The sequence below is a fragment of the Pinus tabuliformis genome, chromosome 9, assembly GCF_031772625.1.
Source record: "Pinus tabuliformis cultivar Carrire ecotype Pingquan chromosome 9, CPIR1, whole genome shotgun sequence".
Classification (NCBI taxonomy): Eukaryota; Viridiplantae; Streptophyta; class Pinopsida; order Pinales; family Pinaceae; genus Pinus; species Pinus tabuliformis.
In genome coordinates, this window is record NC_142307.1 from 1,968,916,261 (window position 1) to 1,968,939,547 (window position 23,287).

Consider the following 23,287-nt stretch of genomic DNA (forward strand, 5'->3'; position numbering starts at 1 on the left):
CATTGTCTATACTTTCATCTAACATTATAGAGAAAAAGGGATTTTCTAACACTTTTCTAGTTTGCACCTCTTCAAGATAATTTGATATAGAGTGAATGAATTTAGTAGCTTCTTTTCTATTTATGTGGGAAGAATACTCCACTCAAGAAGGCATATTAGGCATCTGTAGATGCATTTGAATATGACAAAGATCTTCATAAGTAAAAATTGAAATATCTTTTTTTGCAATAAAATATGCTAACTAAATGGTAGTTCTGACCATTTCCTTATTAGCCTCACTTATAGCCACTATGTGTTCTTTAATGGGATTTTCAAACCTTTCAGTGTCATACAAATTTCTCTGAGTTGATGTTTGATGAATAATGGATTTTGCATGAGTTCTCACAACATCATATTGAATCGTATTAAATCCATCTCCAATACCCCATGGACCTTGAGCCTTGTATTTCTCACAAATTTTACACTTCATATGAGTCTTGTGATATTCAACATTGATACTATACACCCAAGGATGTTTTATCATCCACTCTTCTCGGAATTCACGTTTTGAGAAGGCCTTCCTCCTCGAACTACTAGATCCACCGCCGTGTCCTTCCTTTTTATTGCCAAGAATTTATATATCAACAAAATACTCTTCATTCATATCTTCATTAGCATCATCATTCAAATGAGGTATATATGGAATATCTTTAACATTATAAGTCTTTGATGTTTTAAAATATACATAAAAAAAATTTAGTTGATTGACCCTTCCTTTTTGGAGGCATTTCTATTTAAATAATTTACCTACATGCAAAACAATTACAATAAATCACAATAATCAAATAAAGAGTGAAGGATTGATAGTCATTACATAAGCAAAGATGTCAAGATAATAAGGTGTAATTACTAAAGAATAGCACATTCCACCTTGAAGTATATATGAATGTGGAATGATTTTTATTTATTTTTTTATCTATTTGTAATAGTAGAATTTTATTAGTCACTCAAATTACATTTTGGTAATTTATGATGATAAAATCCCTTCAATAAATATGATATTTATTATGGTTCATTAGATTTCTTTGTTTTGATGAATGCTCCTTAAAAAATTACTAGACACTAAAATCCCTTCAATTTTTTCCCTTTTCCTCTAAGTAAAATACATAATAACAATGTCTTTAGTTATTTAATATTAAAAATAAAATTAATTATAATATGTATAACCGTTGGTAATGAATATATTAATAATAAACCAATGTAAAAGTTGTTAATCCTTTTCCTCAAGTAAAATATATAATAACAAAGTTTTTAATTATTTAATATCAAAAATAAAATTAATTATAGTATGTATGATAGTTGGTGATAAATATAGTATTAATAAAACAATGTAAAATTTCTTGATTCAAAGATCAGATCACAGAAATATTAATAATAAAATTAAAAATTCCAAATACTATAATGCAACCACGCTAACCAGAGAAGAGTAAGACGAAGGGGTGCGTAAACTCTCTGAAACGGTGCGCCTTTCTAGATTGAGTGCGCTCCAGAAAACCGAAAATGTATATATAGCGGTCCTGGTTGCCTTGATACAATGAAAACGCCATGAATTTAGCTGAGTTGGCGAAGCTTGGGTTTTGAAAATAGGTGCCAGGGTCTCAGTTCTGTGGCCTAAATTAGTCCTACCTCTACCCCGGGATGAATTTTTTTTTTAATATTTATATCGCTATAAAGCGGGCGTTAATTTACTGTAAAAAGAATGGTTTAGATTTAATTTTTCCGAACTTATGGTCCAACGGGAAAAAGTTTTGGTTAACATCCTTCCGATGCCGGAATCAATTTTCTGCCGTATGCACTGTACAGAGGGTTCACTGCTGGCAGTGCCAACACTTAACACCTGGGTATGGCATTTAATTTTGCCGGCTCAACCACATGAAGGGATGAGGTCCGGGGTTTTCTAGAGTTCGCGCCCTCGTTTAGCACCGCCTTGCTCAACGGTTGAGATGGATTGATGGTCATCCAAGGGCTGTGCTGCCCCAGATGTTCCACCATAGGTTTATCCGATGACATAAGGCTCAGACCGGCTTCCCAAGGTTTCAGCAGAGGCTCTGGTGAGCCAACTCCAACCCGTTCCGACTCTATACTGCTGCAGGATCGTCCTGGGTTTTTAAGTTCGTTGAGCAACCATTCGGAGGCATCACATACACAGTCTAGATGTTTTTTTTTCCTGGTAAGTTTACATTATGCGGTCTTACTGTGTTTGAATTCATCACTCTCGGCTCCTGTAATTTTTTTTAAGGAGTTTTGGGTTTTTGACTAATGTATGCTATGTTTGTTTCGATTTCATGGCAAGGTGCTGTCCAACCTTCCGAGCCTGCTCCTGGAAAAAGGACATCTCCTTCCAGCATTTTGACTCTATCGACTTCCCTACAGGTATGCTCTTTCCAATCACTCCATGAACAGTTGCCGGTGTTGATGGTTTCATGTAATGTCTGGTAACAGAGGGGGTTTCTCTCCCTCGTACCTCTTGACACAGCCCACAGCCCACAACCTTACCTCTTTTCCACTGCTGGTCGCAAATAGTAGCAAGATGTCACACCAGACTTGTCCTATGCCTCTCTGGTTACTAGGATTTTGGTTCCACGTGGAGCCAAACTAACTCAAGATTCGGGGTTTAGCAGTGTTAACCTGTGTGGACATGCTCTCGTCTTTTCAGAATTGTTTGTAATTTCACTGTATTATTCCAGAATATGAATGGGTAAAGCTTTGGTGTATATCACTCATCGAATTGTAATGTTTAAACACCATCTTATACTTACTCCTTTTATTAATCACGATATTCGTAGCCCTCGGGGCTTTGCTAAGTATTATATCAGAGTATTGTTTCTATTCCTCTGCATGGGATGCTAAAAGTGATGGTTGTGTTTACTGGCAATTATAGCCCCAGGCTACGGGGATTGTTTACGGCTTTCTACAGATTTCATGCAGTTTCTGGTCATTCTTTAATTTAGTTTTTTTTTTTTGCATGGTCTCTTCTATTTTCTATTCCTTTGCATGGGATGCTAAAAGTGATGGTTGTGTTTACTGGCAATTATAGCCCCAGGCTACGGGGATTGTTTACGGCTTTCTACAGATTTCATGCAGTTTCTGGTCATTCTTTAATTTAGTTTTTTTTTTGCATGGTCTCTTCTATTGACCTATGGCTGTGGATAATCGATTGACAACCCTCCTTACTGTTTCGGTAAAGAAAATTGCCTGGAGAACTTGCATGACTCTGTTGTCGGCATTTCCAGACTTGTATATGAATATACATATATTTGCGGCTTTTAGTCCCGCTCAAAACTGGCTATCAGTAATTGGTTTTACATTCGAATTAATTCTCTATCAAATCTAATACCTCTGCCAGGAGTATTTGAGTTACTGCTCTGTCACAGTTATGTAAATAATTTCGTTCCAAGGTTTGCGGGTTGGCTGGAAGATATTAATTCATTTCTGTCATTCGTTTATATGCTTAATTATCTGCTTCCGTCATTCATTTATATGCTTACTGTCTGCTGCTGTTATAGTTTCATTAAAAGTTAGTTTTTGTACAATGGGGAGTTATCAGGGCTCGATGTGTTTACTTCCGTTTAAATACAGTTCCAATTTATCTACCCTTCGATATTTTGCTATAGCCATCCGGTTTCTTATCTCACCTTAATCGTAACCCAGGCTTAACAACATCCCCATGATTAAATATTGAGTCTGCATACTATGTTTTAATCCAGTTATTCTCCTTCTGTTATTCATTTCATGCAAGTGAGAAAGAAACTGGTTCCTTGTGGGGTATTTCTCAGATAGATGTAGGACTATATAGATAGCGTGCAGAGACCAATTGGCAATAAGCTAATGGTCTGCTGCTTTGCCAAGGGTGGGGTTCATGGAATACTACGCCAACCAAGAGATTTGCCAATAGGTCTCTGGATTGATGTGATAGTCTCTCCCTCACTTCAGTACTAAAATTATTTGGTGGTGTTCATGTGTTTTTTGGGTTCCCTGGCTTCTGATCACTGTCTTTGTGATGCCTTCTTAAATGCAAATGTACTAAATCACAGTGCTGCATCCCTATTTGCAAACGTTCACATTAATATGGCAAACCTGCTAAATCACAGTGTCGTATCCCTATTTGAAGGAGAAGCAAAGAAGTTGCGGGATTGAGTGGAACCTTGTGCTAAAAACAATCATCCCCTGTTGTTTAGGACCATTTTTCCTAGTAGTTCAGCAGTTTTGGGTAACAGTTTTCCTAGTTTACTGCATCAATAGATGGAAGCCACACCATGGGACCATAGCCTAACAAGTGGAGATCCATAAAGTGATAGAATAAGGCAATAGAAAATTGAACTGAACCACAATGGAAAAGGTTTCATTGATACGAGTCACCTCGTTTCAAATTGGATAGCATATATTTTGAGGATGCATAGCCCAAAGTTCAAAGATTGTGTTTCAATTTTAGACAAGTATCTCTGATTTGAATTTTAGACAATTAGATCTGATCAAAAAGTTTACTAGTACTTGCTTTTATACCACTTCGGAGATTAAACTTTTGAGAATGCACAGTTAGTTGAAACTTGAGATAGAAATCGAGCATGCACATATATAACATCGTGTTTGAGTTCAAGTACATAACCTTTATCAGGGAAATTTTTGGATGGACTAGAAGAATAAGGGCCATTTGTTATTGATTCTCCTTATATTAATAAAAAACCAGTGATTCCTTACAGTAGCTCCTAATTATAGGAAATTTATATAACCTTGCCTTAAATTATTCGGCCAGAACTTTTGTGATCTGTAATTTCATTCTCTGTAAAATGGCTCTAAAAACTCAGTTGATTCAGAAGAAGCTGAGTTTTGGCATACTATAATGTAGATCACATCCTGCCTTAAAAATTTCAAATTACTTCAATTTATTTTTCCACAAAATACATAATTGAAGCTAAACCTTTCTTGATTTGTAGTTTCAGTCTGTGTAAAATGGTTCTAGGATGAGAAACTCTGTTAGTCCAGAAGAAGCTCATTTGATGCAAATCTCTAACATAAGTCACAATCTGCTTTAAACAATTTCAAATTATTTCAATTCATTTTGCCACAAAATTATGATCAAAATTAGCTTACAATAGTATGAAATGGCCTTTTAAGAGATTACTAGCATTTGCTATATATAATTTTGCAATAAAATGTCTGAGCATTCAGGTTGTCTGTAAATTTCAGATATCAGCGAGAAGAAGCAAGAATTGAAGCTTGGATAAATATCCAGACTGCTAAAGCTGAAGCTGAAACCAAAAAACTTGAGGTATGGGAGTGTGCCTATAAATACTTGTAAACATTTTCGAATATTTGCAGAATTTTGGTTCTTTACAGCATTTAGAAAAATACCATTGAACAATTTATTCAAACTTTCTTCTGGCATGTTTTGTTGTATGTTACTGAGGAAAAAAGGTTACGTTGTATGCTGGTGTTTTCCTTTTCCTTTTTGTTTTGAAAAATTCCATATATGTTAATAACAAATGAATTTATTAGAAAAGCAATTATACATAAGCCCTACAACGAGGAAGAGGGCTAGCATATGTATGTGTAAGTCCCCTGCCTACTGTAAGTGGGAGACTTAGGATATATGTACATTAGCCCCCTGCCTGCTGTAAGCAAGAGGGCTAGCATATCTCTGTTGACTAGACATGAAGACTATCTACACCTCTAAAAATTACTGATAATGGATTTGTAATTTGACATTTATTTTATTGAAGAATTGCTATCTTGGCAAACTATTTAGGCTTCTCTCTTTAACTTCTGAGCAGGATATATTTTCAACAATGTTGATTTTATTGTCTAGAGTAGCACATTGTATAGTCCAGGTGGTTTGGGGATGTGTAATGCTATGTTCGAAGAAAAAAAATAAATTAACATAGATCCATTTTAACAATGTCTAATCTATCACGTGTCAAGATGATGAAAAACCTCAAGTTGCAAATTTGAAGTGCTTGCACCTTCAAACAAAAATGAACTTTGCAGATTTTTTTATGGGTTAAGAATCAAGATGAATCTAAACTAGTGAAATCAATTTGATGGATTCAGATCTCTGATCTCTATGCCTTTGGTGGTTTCTTCCCTAGGGTCTAAATAAACTTATTGGTTCTTCCAAAGATGCAAAATTATGGTTTTGCTTAAAGCCTATACACTAACAAAATCATTGGGTTCACCTAAATGATGGAAAACTACAGAGAAACCAATGATGGAAAACTACAGAGCTAACACAAGTGATAATTGGGATTGATATTCAACACAGATCCTTTTTAACCTTAGATTTATTAAGCAGGAAGTACGATTTTCATTAATTTTTTAGGTTGTAAAGCATCTAAGTTCTCAATTTTTAATGTATCCATCTTATGAATAAGGAATCAGGATCTTAGTGTGCTGGCACCCAAAAAAGTTTGTGTTTTGGTTTTTTTATATTTATTTAAATTAATTGTAATTTCATTATTTCTTTGACAAATTTACAAATTTACATTCTTCACATGCATTTTTGACTTTTCTAAATTTACAAATTAATGCCAGAGACGTTGTATCTCACTGTGAACATCATTGACAGATACCTTTCTATTCAGAGTATTGCAAGGAAGAATTTGCCATTACTTGCTATCACTACAATGTTTATAGCTAGTAAATATGAAGAAGTCTGTCCTCCACATGTAGGATGACTTGCTGACATCTGTAAGAAAGGATGTGTTTATATCTAATTAAAAGAACACTTTGTTGGCTGTATAAAAGTACATACACCAACAATATCTACTCCTACAAAAGATTATGCTTTATGCTGGAATCAACACAAAAATTATATTATAATAGGTAACACAATATTGATAAGAGCTGGTTTATACTTGGCTACAGGTCAATGACTTCATCCGCATCTTCCCAAATGAATGCACGTCAGAATAGATAGTGGCCATGGTAATTAGCTCTAACTGATAATTCTTTGTCATTGATTGCAACATAGTCTCCAAACATTCAGATTGACTGATCAATTGATAATAACTCTTCGCAGGAGTCTACGATATTAAAGCAACTGAACTTCAAGCTTACAGTTCCCACTCGGCCATATGTATTCCTCCTCAGGTTTCTAAAGGCAGCTGATTCCAACAAAGTGGTAAAGTTTTGAATGACACCACTTTTTATATTGTTGAAAGCAGCCTGTGTGGCATTGATCAAATCTACTTTCGAAAATGCCTCATAAAATCTAGCATTCATGTTTTAAATTACTTTTCTTTATTGTATTCCTAATAATACCCTGTTGTACTGACAAGTCGTACTATCTATTATTCAGATGGAAAATCTAGCATTCTTCTTGGTTGAACTGTGTTTGCTTCAGTACATAATGAGCAAGTACAATCCATAAAATTTGTGTTAAGGGCTTTGAACACTTATCCGCTATGGAAGGCTTGTTTGTTGATGTGGTTTTTGAAATATTCAATGCATTTTTAAGTTGTTTGTGCAAGCGTTTTCCATAACAGTAGTGAAGGCTTATCTGGATCTCAAAATATTGTGCATAGGTGATGCTTTTCCCTCCTCTAGTTAGTTCATTCTTGTTTATTGTGTGTTTTTACAAACATTTTGCAGTATGGTCCACTTTTTATCGTTTTTGATAATATATCTCATGTATTTGATGCTTGTAGGCCTTTAATCCGTAAAAAACAGCCCAAAAATCTCAGAAATAGACACCTATAAATATAAACTAGTCATCAAATTTCAAGGAATATTTTTTCATGGGGCTGAAATCCTATTAAAATTTGGAACTAAATGCATATTTTCATATTTATGAGATGTATACCTTGTTTAATGAACTACATTTCTATGTGTTCATATTGAAATCTTGTTACTATGTTTTAAATTGCGAGAAGCTTGATGGCTAAATATTATTTGCTTTATGATCCTTAGTTACCATTTGTGAAGTGTTTTAAGTAACTGGTTACGGCTGATCTTATGCTGGATCCTTTATCGAAAGTTCTTAATGTAGGTTCTGATTATAGCTGGTGTGATAACTTGCCAGGTACCAAAGGGACTGTCACATGCTTTGCATCATACTTGGTGTGCACCTCAATTTTCAATTCCATTATGGCATTAGCTGGGAATATCAATGTAAGACTTAAATTCTAAATACTGGGCAACCAGACATTATGTTTATTTTATCAACATTTTGTATCTTAAAATGTAGTTTGTCATCGTTGTTTTATATATCTTACGATATTAGTTTTCATTATTTTGTTTTATATTTTGCAGTACGATGATGTTCAGAAGGAGTGCAATGGTGGCCTGTGCTATGATTTTTCAAATATGGAGAATTACTTAAACCAGGGTTCCGTTAGGGATGCCCTGGGGGTTGGCAGACGAAAATTTGTCTCTTGTAGCCCCTTGGTTTATGAAGCTATGCTTACTGACTGGATGTGGAATATGGAAGTTGGCATTCCAATACTCTTGGAGGATGGTGTTAAGTTGCTAGTTTATGCAGGAGAATATGATCTCATTTGCAATTGGTTAGGTAATGATACTGTATACATATAACATATTGTTTTTGTTTTGGACAATGACTTTATGATTTGGGTGTTAAGTCTATTATTAACTTATTTGCAGTTGTGTTTTTCAGGCTTGTCAGTCTAATCTTCAAAATTGAAAGTTAATTGTTCAAATTATGTGTCTTTCAGGCAATTCAAGATGGGTGAATTCCATGGATTGGTCTGGAAGTGAGAATTTCAAGAAGGCACCTACAAAATCCTTCCTTGTAGACGATAAGGAAGCAGGTTTAATAACCAGTTATGGACCACTTAGTTTTCTCAAGGTAAAAGGCACTCGATGATCATCTTTGATTTCGTTGTACAAGTAGATAATTTCTTCCTTACGGAATCTTCTATTTTGCTGCACCAGGTTCATGATGCAGGTCATATGGTCCCAATGGATCAGCCAAAAGCAGCCTTGGAGATGTTAAAATGCTGGACTCAAGGAAGTATTACTGACGACAATTCTCAAATTTTAAAGATAGTGACGGAGATGCCAGAGATGAATTTCGAGAGTTAGTTATCTGCTTAACTAGGAGAATTGCTCTCTTCACCTAGATTTGCAGTAGTGTGCATCCCCAAAGATGTGTATTTTTTGATTTGGCAAAATAATTGTGCATTGGGACCATCAGTCTTGCTAACTTGTGTCAAATCTTTTTATGGCCACTTTTTAACTGTATAGAAATAGTGCTTCTTATTGCTTACCAAGCCTTGTGGAATTATGATTATACATGGTGTTAAAGTTATATTCAAGAACATGAATAGTATGTCCTGTGTTCTTATTCCAGCATGTTCTGATGTCCTAATGGATGAAAGAAATTGTAAATTGGATGAAAGAAATTGTAAATTCAACAAAAATATTTGGTTGAGAGAGTCTCGGGGAATTCAAAGCATGATGCTCTTAGCCTACATTCAATTTTATTGACAATGACATGAAAACATTTATGTTGTTTGCAATCATACAACAGATGCTAGTATTGTCTACTTATATTTGAATTGGAGGCTATGTGGTTTAGCTGTGTTTCACTTCTCGTTCGTTCTATTATTTTATTGTTGAATATGCCTGTTTCCTCTTTTTGGCTCTTATCCCTTTATAAGCCTCTTGGACATTAAGTGCTTGGCATGGAAAGATATGTCCATAAAGCGCATGGACTATCTACGGTCCATCAATGCTTGCTGCTGCTGTTGTCTACACTACTCGATGCACTTTGAGGAAGGATCCATGTTGGAACAAAACACTTACCCTTCATACAGGCTACTCTGAAGTAGACCTGAAGTAAGCCTTAAAATTTTTAAAGCATCATGCTTTTAGTGATTTTACCCTTCTAAAGAAATCCTACTCCTGGACATTTTAGATTTCTTCATCAATTACAGGCAGGCATTGTTGATCAGCTACGACTAGAACATTGTGTCTTGATCAATTATATGTTGGAACTCAGCTACTAACACCCTGTCTGAATTGAATCTTTATCTAATACTAACGCGCATACTAAGCGTCTGGAGGCGTACGCACATTTTGTTAACTCTGTATTGTGTGGAAGATTCCTGCTTATTATCTTACGAATCTGTTCCAGGTGAGAACGATACGGGCCAGCAAACATTCAAAATGATTTTATTTATTTTTTTTTAAATAATTTTTTATATTGTCTCTAGAGAGACAATAGTTTGAATTATGGACATTTATTTTTTTTAAAATAATTTTTTATATTGTCTCTAGAGAGACAATAGTTTGAATTATGGACATTTATTTTTTTTAAATAATTTTTTATATTGTCTCTAGAGAGGCAATAGTTTGAATTATGGAATTGTCTCTAAAAAGACAAAAATGTAATTGTCTCTAAAGAGACAAATGAAATTGTCTCTAGAGAGACAAATCAAATTGTCTTTATAGAGACAATAATAATATGTGTTCTATATTGTCTTTATAGAGACAAATTTTTGAGACATTATATTTTGAGACACCCGCTTAGAGACAATATTTAAGACAATATTTGAGTTTCTTTTTGTCTTAAGTTAAGACAATTGACTCAAATATTGTCTTAAATATTGTCTTAAAACCCCCCTACATGTAGTAATGTTACATCAATGTGCTTTGTTTTGTTGTGATAAGCAGAATTTGTAGCCAAATGAATAGCACTTTGACTGTCACAAAGTACATTCACTTTCTCCTACGTCCTTCCAATCTCATCAAGTAGACCCTTTAACCAGATTGCTTCTTTACTAGCATCTGAAGCAACTATATATTCTGCTTCGGTAGTGGACAATGCAACTGTTTCTTGAAGCTTTGACATCCAACTAATTGCTCCACCTGCAAGAGTAAAGACATAACCTGTAGTAGATCTTCTTTTGTCCAAATCACCTGCATAATCAGCATCTACATATCCGCAGACTGATCCTTCACTACCATTAAAGATGATGCAATGGTCACTTATGCCTCTTAGATATCGAAGCACCCATTTCACTGCTCACCAATGTTCTTCACCTGGATTTGCCATGAACCTGCTGACAACTCCAACTGCATGTGAAATGTCAGGTCTTGTAGATACCATCGCATACATTAAGTTGCCTACAGCATTTGCATATGGTACATGAGACATACACTGCTCTTCTTCATCAGTTCTAGGACTCAAAACCGAAGAAAGCTTAAAATGGGAAGCTAATGGAACATTAACAGGTTTCACATTATTCATATCGAATTTTTCAAGTACTTTCTCCACATACTTCTGATGTGATAGCCAAAGCTTACCATTTTTTCTGTCTCTCTGTATCTCCATGCCCAAGATATGTTTTGCTGCTCCAAGATCCTTCATATCAAACATCCTAGAGAGCTGAGCCTTTAACCTGTTGATCTCTTCCATGCTTTTGCTTGCAATAAGCATATCATCAACATACAAAGCTAAGATAATGAATATGCCATTGAAACTTTTGAAGCATACACAATGATCATACTCGCTTCTAATAAAGTTCTGGCTCACCATGAAGGAATCAAACTTCTTGTACCATTGTCTGGGAGGCTACTTCAGACCATACAATGATTTCCTGAGCTTGCAAACTAATCTTCTGTTGTGACCTTGTACAAAACCTTCTGGTTGTTCCATATATAACTCTTCATTCAAATCACCATGTAGAAAAGTTTTTTTAACATCTCCCTGTTCTAACTCAAGGTTAAGTAATGCAGTTAGTGCCAACATAGTACGAATAGAAACAAGTTTTACAACTGGTGAAAAAATCTCGTGAAAGTTGATACCTTCAACCTGAGAATACCCTTTTGCTACCAATCCCCCTTATACCTTTCGATACTTATATCAACTTTTCGTTTCAGTTTGAAGACCCATTTGCACCCAACAACGCTTCTCCCTTTAGGAAGTTCTACAAGATCCCAGGTATTGTTCTTGGCTAAGGAATCCATTTCTTCTTCCATAACCGTTTTCCACTTTTCGCTATCTGTATCATCTACTGCTTCTTGATAACAAGAAGGTGCCCCATCTTCAGTAATCAAAGCAAAAGATGAAGCAGAATCTTCATACCTTTTGGGAGTTTTTCTTTCCCTTGTAGACCTTCTTAGAGTGACTGGTTGCTGAATTGGTTCAAAAACTTGAACTGGTTCAGAAACTTCAACAACTTCCTTTGTATCTTCAACAACTTTTTCTCTAAAAGTCTTTTCTTCCTTTTGACTGTCATCGAAAGGTCTAGCCTCCAACTGAATTTGTTGATTTGGCGATACCTGTTCCTGTTCAATTCTTTCAACATTTGATTTTAAAAAAGAAGACTCATCAAATGTTACATCTCTATTAATGACTATCTTCTGTGATGTAGGATCCCACAACTTGTATCCTTTCACTGCATAGTCATACCCAACAAAGACATAACATTTCGATTTTGAATCTAATTTTGAACGCTGATTTTTAGGAATAAGAGAATAAGCATCACAACCAAATATCTTTAAATGTGAATAATCACAAGACTGACCTGTCCAAACCTCTTCAAGAATTTTACAATTAATTGATATTGAAGGTGATCTGTTAACTAAATAACAAGTAGTGGATACTGCTTCTGCTGACAACTCTTTTTGCAAGTTAGCATTGTTGATCATGCTTCTGGCTCTTTCCATAAGAGTCTGATTCATACGTTCAACAACACCATTTTGCTAAGGAGTATAAACAACAGTTTTGTGTCTAACAATTCCTTCATTCTTACAGTATTGTTCAAATTCTATTGAAGTGAATTCACCACCATTGTCAGTTCTTAAACATTTAATTGATTTTCCTATTTTTTTCTCTACCATTGCTTTAAATTGTTTAAAGACATTGAATACATCAACTTTCTTTTTTAGCATAAAGACCCAAACTTTACGGGAGAAATCATCAATAAACGTTAAAAAATATAGAGCACCTCCATATGATACAATAGGAGATGGTCCCCACAGATCATAATGAATATAGTCTAAAATATCTTTACTATTATGATTTCCAATTTTAAATCTCTGTTTACACTGTTTTCCATACACACAATGTTTACAGAAATCCAACTTCAAGGATTTCAAATCAGGAAGTGATTTACGTTTCATCAGTACCTGAAGACCTTTCTCGCTCATGTGACCCAATCGCTGATGCCATAGGCGAGTACCTTCTTCTTCTTCTTTTTTTGACACAATCGCTGCTTCATTGACTTGAGTACTTCCTTCGAGTCTATAAAGATTTCCGACTTTTTCTGTTTTCATAACAACTAGGGCGCCTTTAAAGACTTTCAACACTCAATTCTGACCTGTAAACTTATAACCATCTGAATCCAACACTCTCAAAGAAATCAATTTTTTCTTCAAATCAGGTACATGTCTAACACTAGTTAATGTTCTAACTGTGTTATCATACATTTTTATCCTGATATTTCCCATCCCAACAGTCTGACATGATACATTATTACCCATAAACACAGAATTACCATTTACATTTTCATATGAAGTAAACCAATTTCTGTGTGGACACATGTGATGAAAAGCACCAAAGTCTAATAGCCAGCTTTCAAAACCCTGAGAGACATTACATACAGATGAAGTTTCATCTATCATACATAACTCTTCAATAAATAAAACTTCGTCTATCATACCTGAATCAACCTGATTTTCTTCCTTCTTCTGGTTATCAGATTCTTTTCGTTTCCAACAGTCTTTCTTCAGGTGTCCAATTTTATTGCAGTGCCAACATTTTTCCTTACACTTCTTTCTCTTTGATTTAGATCTAGAAGACCCCCTTGTGTTTTCTCTTCTTTTCTTTGACCTGTTGAAATCTAATTTCAACGCTGTCGTACGCTTTCAACGCAGCTGCCAGAAAACGTTAAGCAAACCTCGCTGGAAAGCTCTCGGGTTGACTTCAGGCGAAAGGGATTTTCCGATGATCGAACCCGAGAAAATTTGGGGCTGACACGTGGTTCACCCCTGACGTACTCCAACGTCATTTTCTCGGGTGATAACGTTCAGCACTTGTTGGTCTTCCAATATGGTTATCCACCGTCGGATCTGCTCCACCTTCTTCCGCCGTTGATTGATTAAAGCTGCACACCTGCATACGACCAACATCAAATTAAAACTATTGCGTGGAGTAAAAGGTTTATGGTTGACCGCCGTAGGTAAAAGAATTTAATAGTGGTACGAAGATTTTGGTGAGGCTCTTTTAATATGAGCATGGGCATGTTATAATATATGCTTTTATATATATTTATATACGGCATGTATTAAACAGGAAATTGTATGTAATAAGTTTCATGTTTTGTGTGTTGACTTTTAAAAAATATAATGTATGGCACATGGGAGTTTTTTTTTGGTGTGTTCACAGTAGCGTAAAAATGCAGTAAAAAGAAAAACACACAGCAGTGTGTAAAATGTGAAGAACCAGAGGGTGTATGCACAGCAGTGCACAAATATGTTGTAATGTTTTTGTGTGGAGCATTGTAAAACGAAGATGCAGTAAAAACCGAAAAACCATGTGTGGTTTTGGACAAGTAGTGGATAAAGGAAATGGTGGAGCGTGAATTTTTGTAAGCCTGTGTAATTTTGTTTTTCACAGCAGTAAACTTATGTAAATCTTTTTATTACAGCAGTAAGTTGTTTTTCACACCAGTGAATATAAAAAGGATTTTACAGTGGTAAATCTTTGCATCAGGTTTTAATGAATAGAATGTTCTTATGGTGGTGAAATACTCTGTCTCTCTGTGAATTTTTTTTGTTGTCTGTGCACAAAAGATCCTGTGAAGGAAAAACAGAGCATTGCCTCTGTGTGTTTGTTTGAACATTTGGTTTTTGGTATTTTCCCCATTTAAAAATACCCAACAGTGGTATCAGAGCAGGCTTAGGCTCTTTAAAAAAGTTAAAGAAGCTGAAGGGAGAAGGTTGTTGCTGCAGCAAAACTTCTCAGGCAGACAGAAGACTCAGACAACAAAGGATTCAGGTATTCTTCATAGCTATCTTGTTTGTTATTGAAGAGACAGTCAGTGTTTTAAATACACAGTCAAGGAATGGCCAGCACAAGCACTGGTATGGGTTTGTTTAACACCCAGCTCCCACAGTTTAATGGGAAGAACTATGACTATTGGGCAATAACCATGACAGCCCTGTTTGCCTCTCAAGATTTATGGGAAATAGTTGAGGAAGGTTTTGAAGAACCAGCAGATGAAACTGAGTTCAATGCATTAACTCAGGGAGAGAGAGATCAGCTGAAGAGCAATAGAAAGAAGGATTCAAAAGCCCGTATGTTGTTGTATCTAGCAGTAGACCAGAGTGTGTTTCCAAGGTTAGCAGCAGCTAAGACAGCAAATGAAGCATGGCAAACCCTCAAGACAGCCTATCAAGGCATGGAGAGAGTGAAGACAACAAAGCTACAATTGCTGAGAAAGGATTTTGAGAACTTGAACATGAAGGAGTCAGATAACATTGACTCATTCTTCACTCATGTGATTGGTGTAATCACACAAATGAGAACTCATGGAGAAACCATTGAAGATAGAAGGATTGTGGAGAAAATACTGAGGGTTTTACCCTCAAAGTTTGATGCCATAGTCACCACCATTGAAGAGACAAAGGATCTCTCAAGCTATTCAGTTGATGAGCTACATGCATCACTGATAACACATGAGCAGAGGTTGAGTAGGAATGAAAACTCATCCCTTGAGCAAGCCTTCAAGACCCAGATGTCCTTTGGAAGAGGAAGAGGTCAAGGAAGAGGAAACAGAAGAGGAAGAGGCAGAAGCCAGAACAGAGGTGGAAGGAACAACCCATCAAATGCACAAGGAAGAGGCAGCAATCCAAATCAGAACCAAGGCCAAGGCAGCAGCCAACAAAGAGAACAGTTTCATGCTCAAGGACAAAGGTATGATAAATCTAATGTTCAATGCTATTATTGCAAAAAGTATGGACATTATGCTAGTGATTGTAGAAAGAAACAACATGATAAGAACAACAGACAAAATGTAAATGTTACAAGAGAAAACAGCAGTCAAGAAAATGTCCTGTTAGCTTGTAACATGGCTGAAACACATAGTGAGGACATATGGTTTTTAGACTCAGGTTGCAGCAACCATATGACAGGGAATATAGCCCTCTTTTCAGCCTTAAATCAGAATTTGAAATCAGAGGTCACACTAGGAACTGATAGTAAAGTGTCTGTTATGGGAAAAGGGGAGGTAAAAATATTTACAAAGCAAGGAGAAAGGAAAACCATAGCAGATGTCTACTATGTCCCCGGAATGAGATGTAACCTATTGAGTGTTGGACAGCTTATCCAAAAGGGTTACAATGTTTACTTTGTAAATGATGTGTGCACCATCATGGATATACCACCCAGCAAAAGATGCATTGTTGAAGTGAAGATGACAAGGAACAGGATGTTCCCTCTCCGGATCAGGGCAGACTTGAAGAACAAAAGGGAAATGGCAGCAGTCACCCAAGAGGCCTTCCAAAGCGTGCCAAAGGATGAGAATTGGTTATGGCACTTGAGATTCGGGCATCTAAATTTTGGAGGTCTAAACTTATTGAGTAGGAAAGGAATGGTAAAGGGATTACCATTGATAGAGAAGCCGGACAGCCTTTGTGAAGGTTGTATATTGGGAAAACAACATAGAGAAAGTTTTCCATCAGGGAAGAGCATAAGGGCAAAGACACCCTTAGAGATTATCCACTCAGATTTGTGTGGACCAATGCAAGCTCCATCATTAGCTGGCAGCCAATATTTCCTAACATTCATTGATGACTTTACAAGAAAGACTTGGATATATTTCCTTAAAAACAAAAGTGAAGTGTTTGAGAAATTCCAAAACTTCAAGGCATTTGTGGAAAACCAAAGCGGGCTGCATATAAAAGTTTTGAGAACTGATAGAGGAGGTGAGTATATCTCCAAGGAATTCCTAAAATTTTGTAGAGAAAATGGAATTCACAAACAGTTTACAGCAAGGTACACTCCGCAGCAAAATGGAGTTGCTGAAAGGAAGAACAGGACCATCATGGATATGGCGAGGAGCATGCTAAAGGCAAAGCATTTGGGAAATGACTATTGGGCTGAAGCTGTAAATTGTGCAGTGTACATTTTGAACAGGTGTCCTACAAAAGCAGTCTTGAACAAAGTGCCAGAAGAGGCATGGAGTGGGAGAAATCAAGGAGTCACCCACATGAGAGTTTTTGGGTGTGTGGCCTATGCACACATACCAAATCAGCGAAGGAGGAAGTTGGACAGCAAAGGGGAGAAATGCATCTTCATTGGATACAGTGATGAATCCAAAGCCTACAGGCTGTACATTCCATCTAACAAGAAGTTCTTTGTCAGCAGGGATGTTCAATTTATTGAAGAGGAAGCTTGGGATGGAAGCATAGAGAAAACAGTGAATGTCAAGAACTGTTTGTCTCATGATGAAGATGAAGAGGAGGTGGCTGAAATGCATCCCCAAACAGCAGCGCCAACACAAGGACAACAAGGGACACCATTGAGGATCAATGAGAGTGCTTCTCCAAGCACACCACAAGGAGGAAATTCAAGTGCATCTTCAAGCACTTGCTCACCAAATGAAAGAGGTAAGAAGTTCAGAAACTTGAGTGAAATTTATGAAGAAGGAATGAATTCCTTATTTGCCTTGTTTTGTCATGTTGATGATCCTATTCATTTTGAAGAAGCTATTAAAGATAGGAAATGGATAGAAGCTATGGATGAGGAGATCAATGCCATAGAGAGAAACAAAACATGGGATTTGGTTGAGCTACCAAAAGGCAAAGAAGTCATTGGTGTGAAATGGGTTTACAAGACCAAGAGCAATGCTGAAGGCAAGATTGAAAGGCATAAAGCAAGGCTGGTTGTCAAAGGCTACAAGCAGCAGTATGGGAGAGATTATGAGGAGACTTTCGCACCGGTTGCAAGAATGGAAACCGTGAGAGCAGTGCTGTCCATAGCAGCTCAAAACAAATGGAAAGTCTACCAAATGGACGTGAAGTCAGCATTCCTAAATGGAGTGTTAAAGGAAGAGGTTTATGTTGAACAGCCTCTTGGATATGAGAAGAAAGGTGAAGAGCACAAAGTGTGCAAATTGAAGAAAGCTCTTTATGGGCTGAAGCAAGCGCCAAGAGCATGGTACAGCAGGATAGATTCATATCTATTGGATAATGAATTTGACAAGTGTGAAGGAGAACCCACAGTCTACATCAAGGAAAAAGATGGTAAAATTTTAATTGTTGTTTTGTATGTTGATGATGTGATTTTCACAGGTAATGATGATCAGCTCATTAAGAATTTTAAATCAGTCATGAAAAAGGAATTTGAAATGACTGATATGGGTTTCTTGAGATACTTCTTAGGCATAGAAGTAGATCAAAATGAAAAAGGAATTTTTATATCTCAAGCAAGATATGTAAATCAAGTTTTGGGCAGATTTAAGATGGAAGAATGCAAGGCAGCAATCACTCCCACAGTAATGGGATTAAAACTCAGCAGAGAGGACAGCAGCAAGGATTTTGATCCTAGTTTGTATAAAAGCATTGTGGGCAGCCTTATGTATTTAACAGCTACTAGGCCTGACATTATGTATGCTGTCAGTTTAATTTCCAGATTCATGGAGAGGCCAAAGGAGGCACATTGGCAGGCAGCAAAGAGAATTTTGAGGTATGTCAAAGGCACCAAAATGTTTGGAATTTTATATCATGCCTCAGAACATTCAGATTTGGTTGGATACACAGACAGCGATTGGGCTGGAAGTGTAGATGATCGGAAGAGCACTTCCGGTTATGTTTTTAATATGGGTTCAGGAGCCATTTCATGGGCTTCTAAGAAGCAATCCATTGTAGCATTGTCTACAGCAGAGGCTGAATATGTGGCAGCTACAGCAGCAGCATGTCAAGGAGTTTGGATGAGAAGAATGTTGAGAAGCTTAGGCCAAGAGCAGGCAAAAGTGACAGTGATCTTTTGTGACAATAGCTCAGCTATTGCATTGTCAAAGAATTCAGTGTTTCATAAGAGAACGAAACACATTGATACAAGGTTTCACTACATCAGAGAATTGGTGAACAATGGAGAAATTGTCCTAGAACATTGCAGGACTCAGGAACAGGTCGCAGACATCTTGACAAAGCCACTAGATCAGAAAAGCTTTGAATTTTTGAGAAAGTGTCTGGGTATGACCGAATGCCCAGCTGTTGAAATTAAAGGGGAGTGTTGAAATCTAATTTCAACGCTGCCGTACGCTTTCAACGCAGCTGCCAGAAAACGTTAAGCAAACCTCGCCGGAAAGCTCTCGGGTTGACTTCAGGCGAAAGGGATTTTCCGATGATCGAACCCGAGAAAATTTGGGGCTGACACGTGGTTCACCCCTGACGTACTCCAACGTCATTTTCTCGGGTGATAACGTTCAGCACTTGTTGGTCTTCCGATATGGTTATCCACCGTCGGATCTGCTCCACCTTTTTCCGCCGTTGATTGATTAAAGCTGCACACCTGCATACGACCAACATCAAATTAAAGCTATTGCGTGGAGTAAAAGGTTTATGGTTGACCGCCGTAGGTAAAAGAATTTAATAGTGGTACGAAGATTTTGGTGAGGCTCTTTTAATATGAGCATGGGCATGTTATAATATATGTTTTTATATATATTTATATACGGCATGTATTAAATAGGAAATCGTATGTAATAAGTTTCATGTTTTGTGTGTTGACTTTTAAAAAATATAATGTATGGCACATGGGAGTTTTTTTTTGGTGTGTTCACAGTAGCGTAAAAATACGAGGGTGCAGTAAAAAGAAAAACACACAGCAGTGTGTAAAATGTGAAGAACCAGAGGGTGTATGCACAGCAGTGCACAAATATGTTGTAATGTTTTCGTGTGGAGCATTGTAAAACGAAGATGCAGTAAAAACCGAAAAACCATGTTTGGTTTTGGACAAGTAGTGGATAAAGGAAATGGTGGAGCGTGAATTTTTGTAAGCCTGTGTAATTTTGTTTTTCACAGCAGTAAACTTATGTAAATCTTTTTATTACAGCAGTAAGTTGTTTTTCACACCAGTGAATATAAAAAGGATTTTACAGTGGTAAATCTTTGCATCAGGTTTTAATGAATAGAATGTTCTTATGGTGGTGAAATACTCTGTCTCTCTGTGAATTTTTTTTGTTGTCTGTGCACAAAAGATCCTGTGAAGGAAAAACAGAGCATTGCCTTTGTGTGTTTGGTTGAACATTTGGTTTTTGGTATTTTCCCCATTTAAAAATACCCAACATGACCGTCCTCTAGCTATCATGGCTTCTGATGCGGTTGTTTCAGTGTTGGATTTCCTTCGTACTTCTTCAGACAAGAGAGCTCCCGCAACTGATTCAAATTTCAAAGAATCAGTGGTGCTCAAACTAATTGAAGTTATGAAGTGATCCCATGATTGGGGCAGAGAAAACAACAAGGTTATAGCTTTGTCTTCTTCCTGAATTTTAACTTCCATATCTGTTGATTGGCATATAAGTGTATTAAAAACATTCAAATGTTCTGCAACTTTTGAACCCTCCATTCGAAGACTGTACAATTGTCCTTTCAAATAAATTCTATTGGTTAATGACTCTGTCATATATAATTTTTCCATTTTTTCCCATAAACCTGAAGTTGTACTTTCTTCAACAATGTTGAAGAGAACTTCATCCGCTAGGCATAACATGATGGCACTGAGAGCTCGAGCATCCAAGTACTCCCAATCTGAATCAGTCATGCTTGCAGGTTTCTTATTTGCCCCATCCAATGTCTTGTGCAACCCTTGTTGCACCAGCAAATCCATAACTTTCAGTTTCCAAAGAGCAAAATTTCTCTTGCCGGTGAATTTCTCCACCTTGAACTTTGCATTCGACATCCTGGCCATTTCTTTCTAATTTGCTTATAAACTGTACTCCTAGGGTTGAATTTCACCAAAATCTCCTAGCAACTAGGGTTTCTTTCTTTTCAACAAAAAAACCTAATTTTGTTGCCATTTTTAAATCCTAATTTTTTCCTTCAACTAAGATTAAAAACTTAATTTTGTATTTACTTGAGAGAATTTCTTTTACAGATATTGATTTCTTCATGAAACAATTCAACTTGCAGAAAGAAAGAAAAGAATAAATAAATAAAAAATAACTTCAACCCAAAAAACAAAACAAAAAAAATTCAACTTCACCGAATTCTTAGCAACAAAAGATTATAATTTCTGTTGGTTTTTTTTTTAAATACCGAGACGTATTCTGTTGATCAACTTCCTCTGGCGACAAGCAAGCCAGGCTTTGGGGTCCCTCCTCAACGGCTCTTCCACTAGCGGATTTGGACAGGCCAACAAATGGAGCCCCTCCTCGACGTTTGTCTTTTAGTACCCCACGACAACTCCGCTCCGGTTCTGGACGCTTGACACAAAAAACCAGCAGATAGTTGACAACTCTGCTCCGGTTCTGGACGCTTGACAAAAAAAACCTAGCAGACAGTTGGACCGAGCTAGCGACGGCATGCAGTGTTGCTTCCTCTGGCGGATTTGGACAGGCCAGCAAGCACGCAGAATTATTGATGGGTTTGAGCCAGCAACAGCTCCACACGCAGCCCTCGGTTTGCAAGCCAACAATAGCTCCAAGGCTCTGGGGGAAAGCTCTTCCAGCTACGACACAGCAGTGCCTTCCTTGACAGCCGTGCAATCGCCTCAAAGATGAGCAGTGCCTTCCTTGACAGCGGTGCAATCGCCTCAAAGATGATCACGCAGGATTTTATGCAGCGTTTTTTCTTTCACACACATTTCACAAGTATTTGCCTCCAAAAAGCTCAACTCAACTGGCACGTATTTGTCTCCCAAACTCAACTCAACTAAGCTTTGATACCATTTGTAGTTAATGGAAGTTACACAACAAGAAAGAAATGAAACCGAAAAAAAACTGAATGCAACCACACAAGTAATAACTTAGGATTTAAGGATTTAATTGGTAAAAACTCTGACAGAGTGTCAAATAAACATCCATAGGGCAAGGTATTAGAATCTCTATTCAATTAATAAATGATTCTCCTTATTATAGTTCAGGCATTCATCACTTTTATATAAGTCTCCTCAGTTACTGTTTTGGTATCAAACTAACTGGTTAATAACTAATACATTTTATCCCAATTTACATAATTAGTTGTCAGTTCCACTTAATCTCTCTTGAAGATAATTTTTCTCCCAGAAGCATGCACCTCAAATTTTCTGCTTTATCTCTTCCTGCACCTCACTCGATTCCTGTTCATGGGATGAAAATGAAGGCCAAATCTCTTCATGATATGACAGCAAAGTTGAATCAATACTTTCCATGTCTTGGGATTCAGTGCAGGTCATAGAGGCAGTACTCAACAGTTCTTCTTGTTGGGATTTTGTGATCATGTGATCATTCTTTACTTTTTCTTGTGTTGTATCTTGTAGCACAACTTGTCTTAATCCACTGATAAGATCCTTGTAATCTTATAACTGAACCCTGTAGAGCATAATTTTCCGATTCTTTTTCATCATAACATCTCTGTATTGACTGTAGATTATCCTCCACTTCCTTTGTTCGTTGGCAGGACTCTGCCAAGGATTGTCTTAGCTCTGCAATTTCATTCCCGGCCTCCATTAATCTTGTCTTAAGCTCGGCGGACTTTCCAACCTGACTTTTTAAATGGGTAAATTCCTTGTTAGTCAAGTGTGAAACTTGCCTTTGCATAGCAACATTTTTCTCCACGAAATCTTGTAATCGATCTTTCCATCGCTTTTCTTCCATCTTGATCTTGGCCACCTTATCCTCCCACTCTTTCTCTAATCTTGATTGCATTGCAATCTTCTCCTGTTCAAGAGCTTCCTTGGCAGCACATCTTTCTGCTATTCTGCTTCTTGTTGCAGAGGCTACTTGGAGAAAAAGATTTCTCTTCTCCTGAAGAAGCCTTTTAACTTTACGCTGCAATAATTTTACATTCACATTTTCTGATTCTGCCTTCCGATAAAGACTCACTTTTACTGATGATTTTGTTAAATATTCCACGTCTTCCAGCAACAGCAATTGAGCTTGTCCCTCTGCTGCCCTAGCTTTTCTTCCCAACTCTTCATCAGTACTATTGTCATAGCCTTCAAGATGACATGTTTTTAGCCTGTCTCTATCGTCCTTTTCTTGCTGTTGTGTCAAATCAACAACAACGTCATGTTCACTTCTTGGAGTGCAGGTGAGAAGAGGAGATTTCTCTTTGTTATTCAGCTGAGATGCCTGCAATG

General features: G+C 36.9%; 1 protein-coding gene across 1 annotated transcript; it reads left to right on the forward strand.

Moving 5' to 3' along the window:
• Positions 1–6,864: 6,864 nt before the first annotated feature.
• LOC149156880 (serine carboxypeptidase-like) lies at positions 6,865–9,078 on the forward strand. The gene is made up of 6 exons (XM_089444897.1): positions 6,865–6,960; positions 7,055–7,156; positions 8,057–8,145; positions 8,287–8,545; positions 8,709–8,842; positions 8,929–9,078. Exons 3-6 carry the CDS (start codon positions 8,122–8,124, stop codon positions 9,076–9,078), a joined length of 567 nt encoding a protein of 188 aa, XP_089301023.1. The 5' UTR covers positions 6,865–6,960; positions 7,055–7,156; positions 8,057–8,121.
• The last annotated feature ends 14,209 nt before the right edge of the window (positions 9,079–23,287 follow it).

Bases quoted from the DNA above. Each gene is read 5' to 3' on its own strand.
- LOC149156880 (XM_089444897.1), top strand. From the start codon at position 8,122: ATGGCATTAGCTGGGAATATCAAT. The intron at 8,146-8,286 runs GTAAGACTTAAA...TATATTTTGCAG, and splicing joins CATTAGCTGGGAATATCAAT to TACGATGATGTTCAGAAGGA. The intron at 8,546-8,708 runs GTAATGATACTG...TGTGTCTTTCAG, and splicing joins TCTCATTTGCAATTGGTTAG to GCAATTCAAGATGGGTGAAT.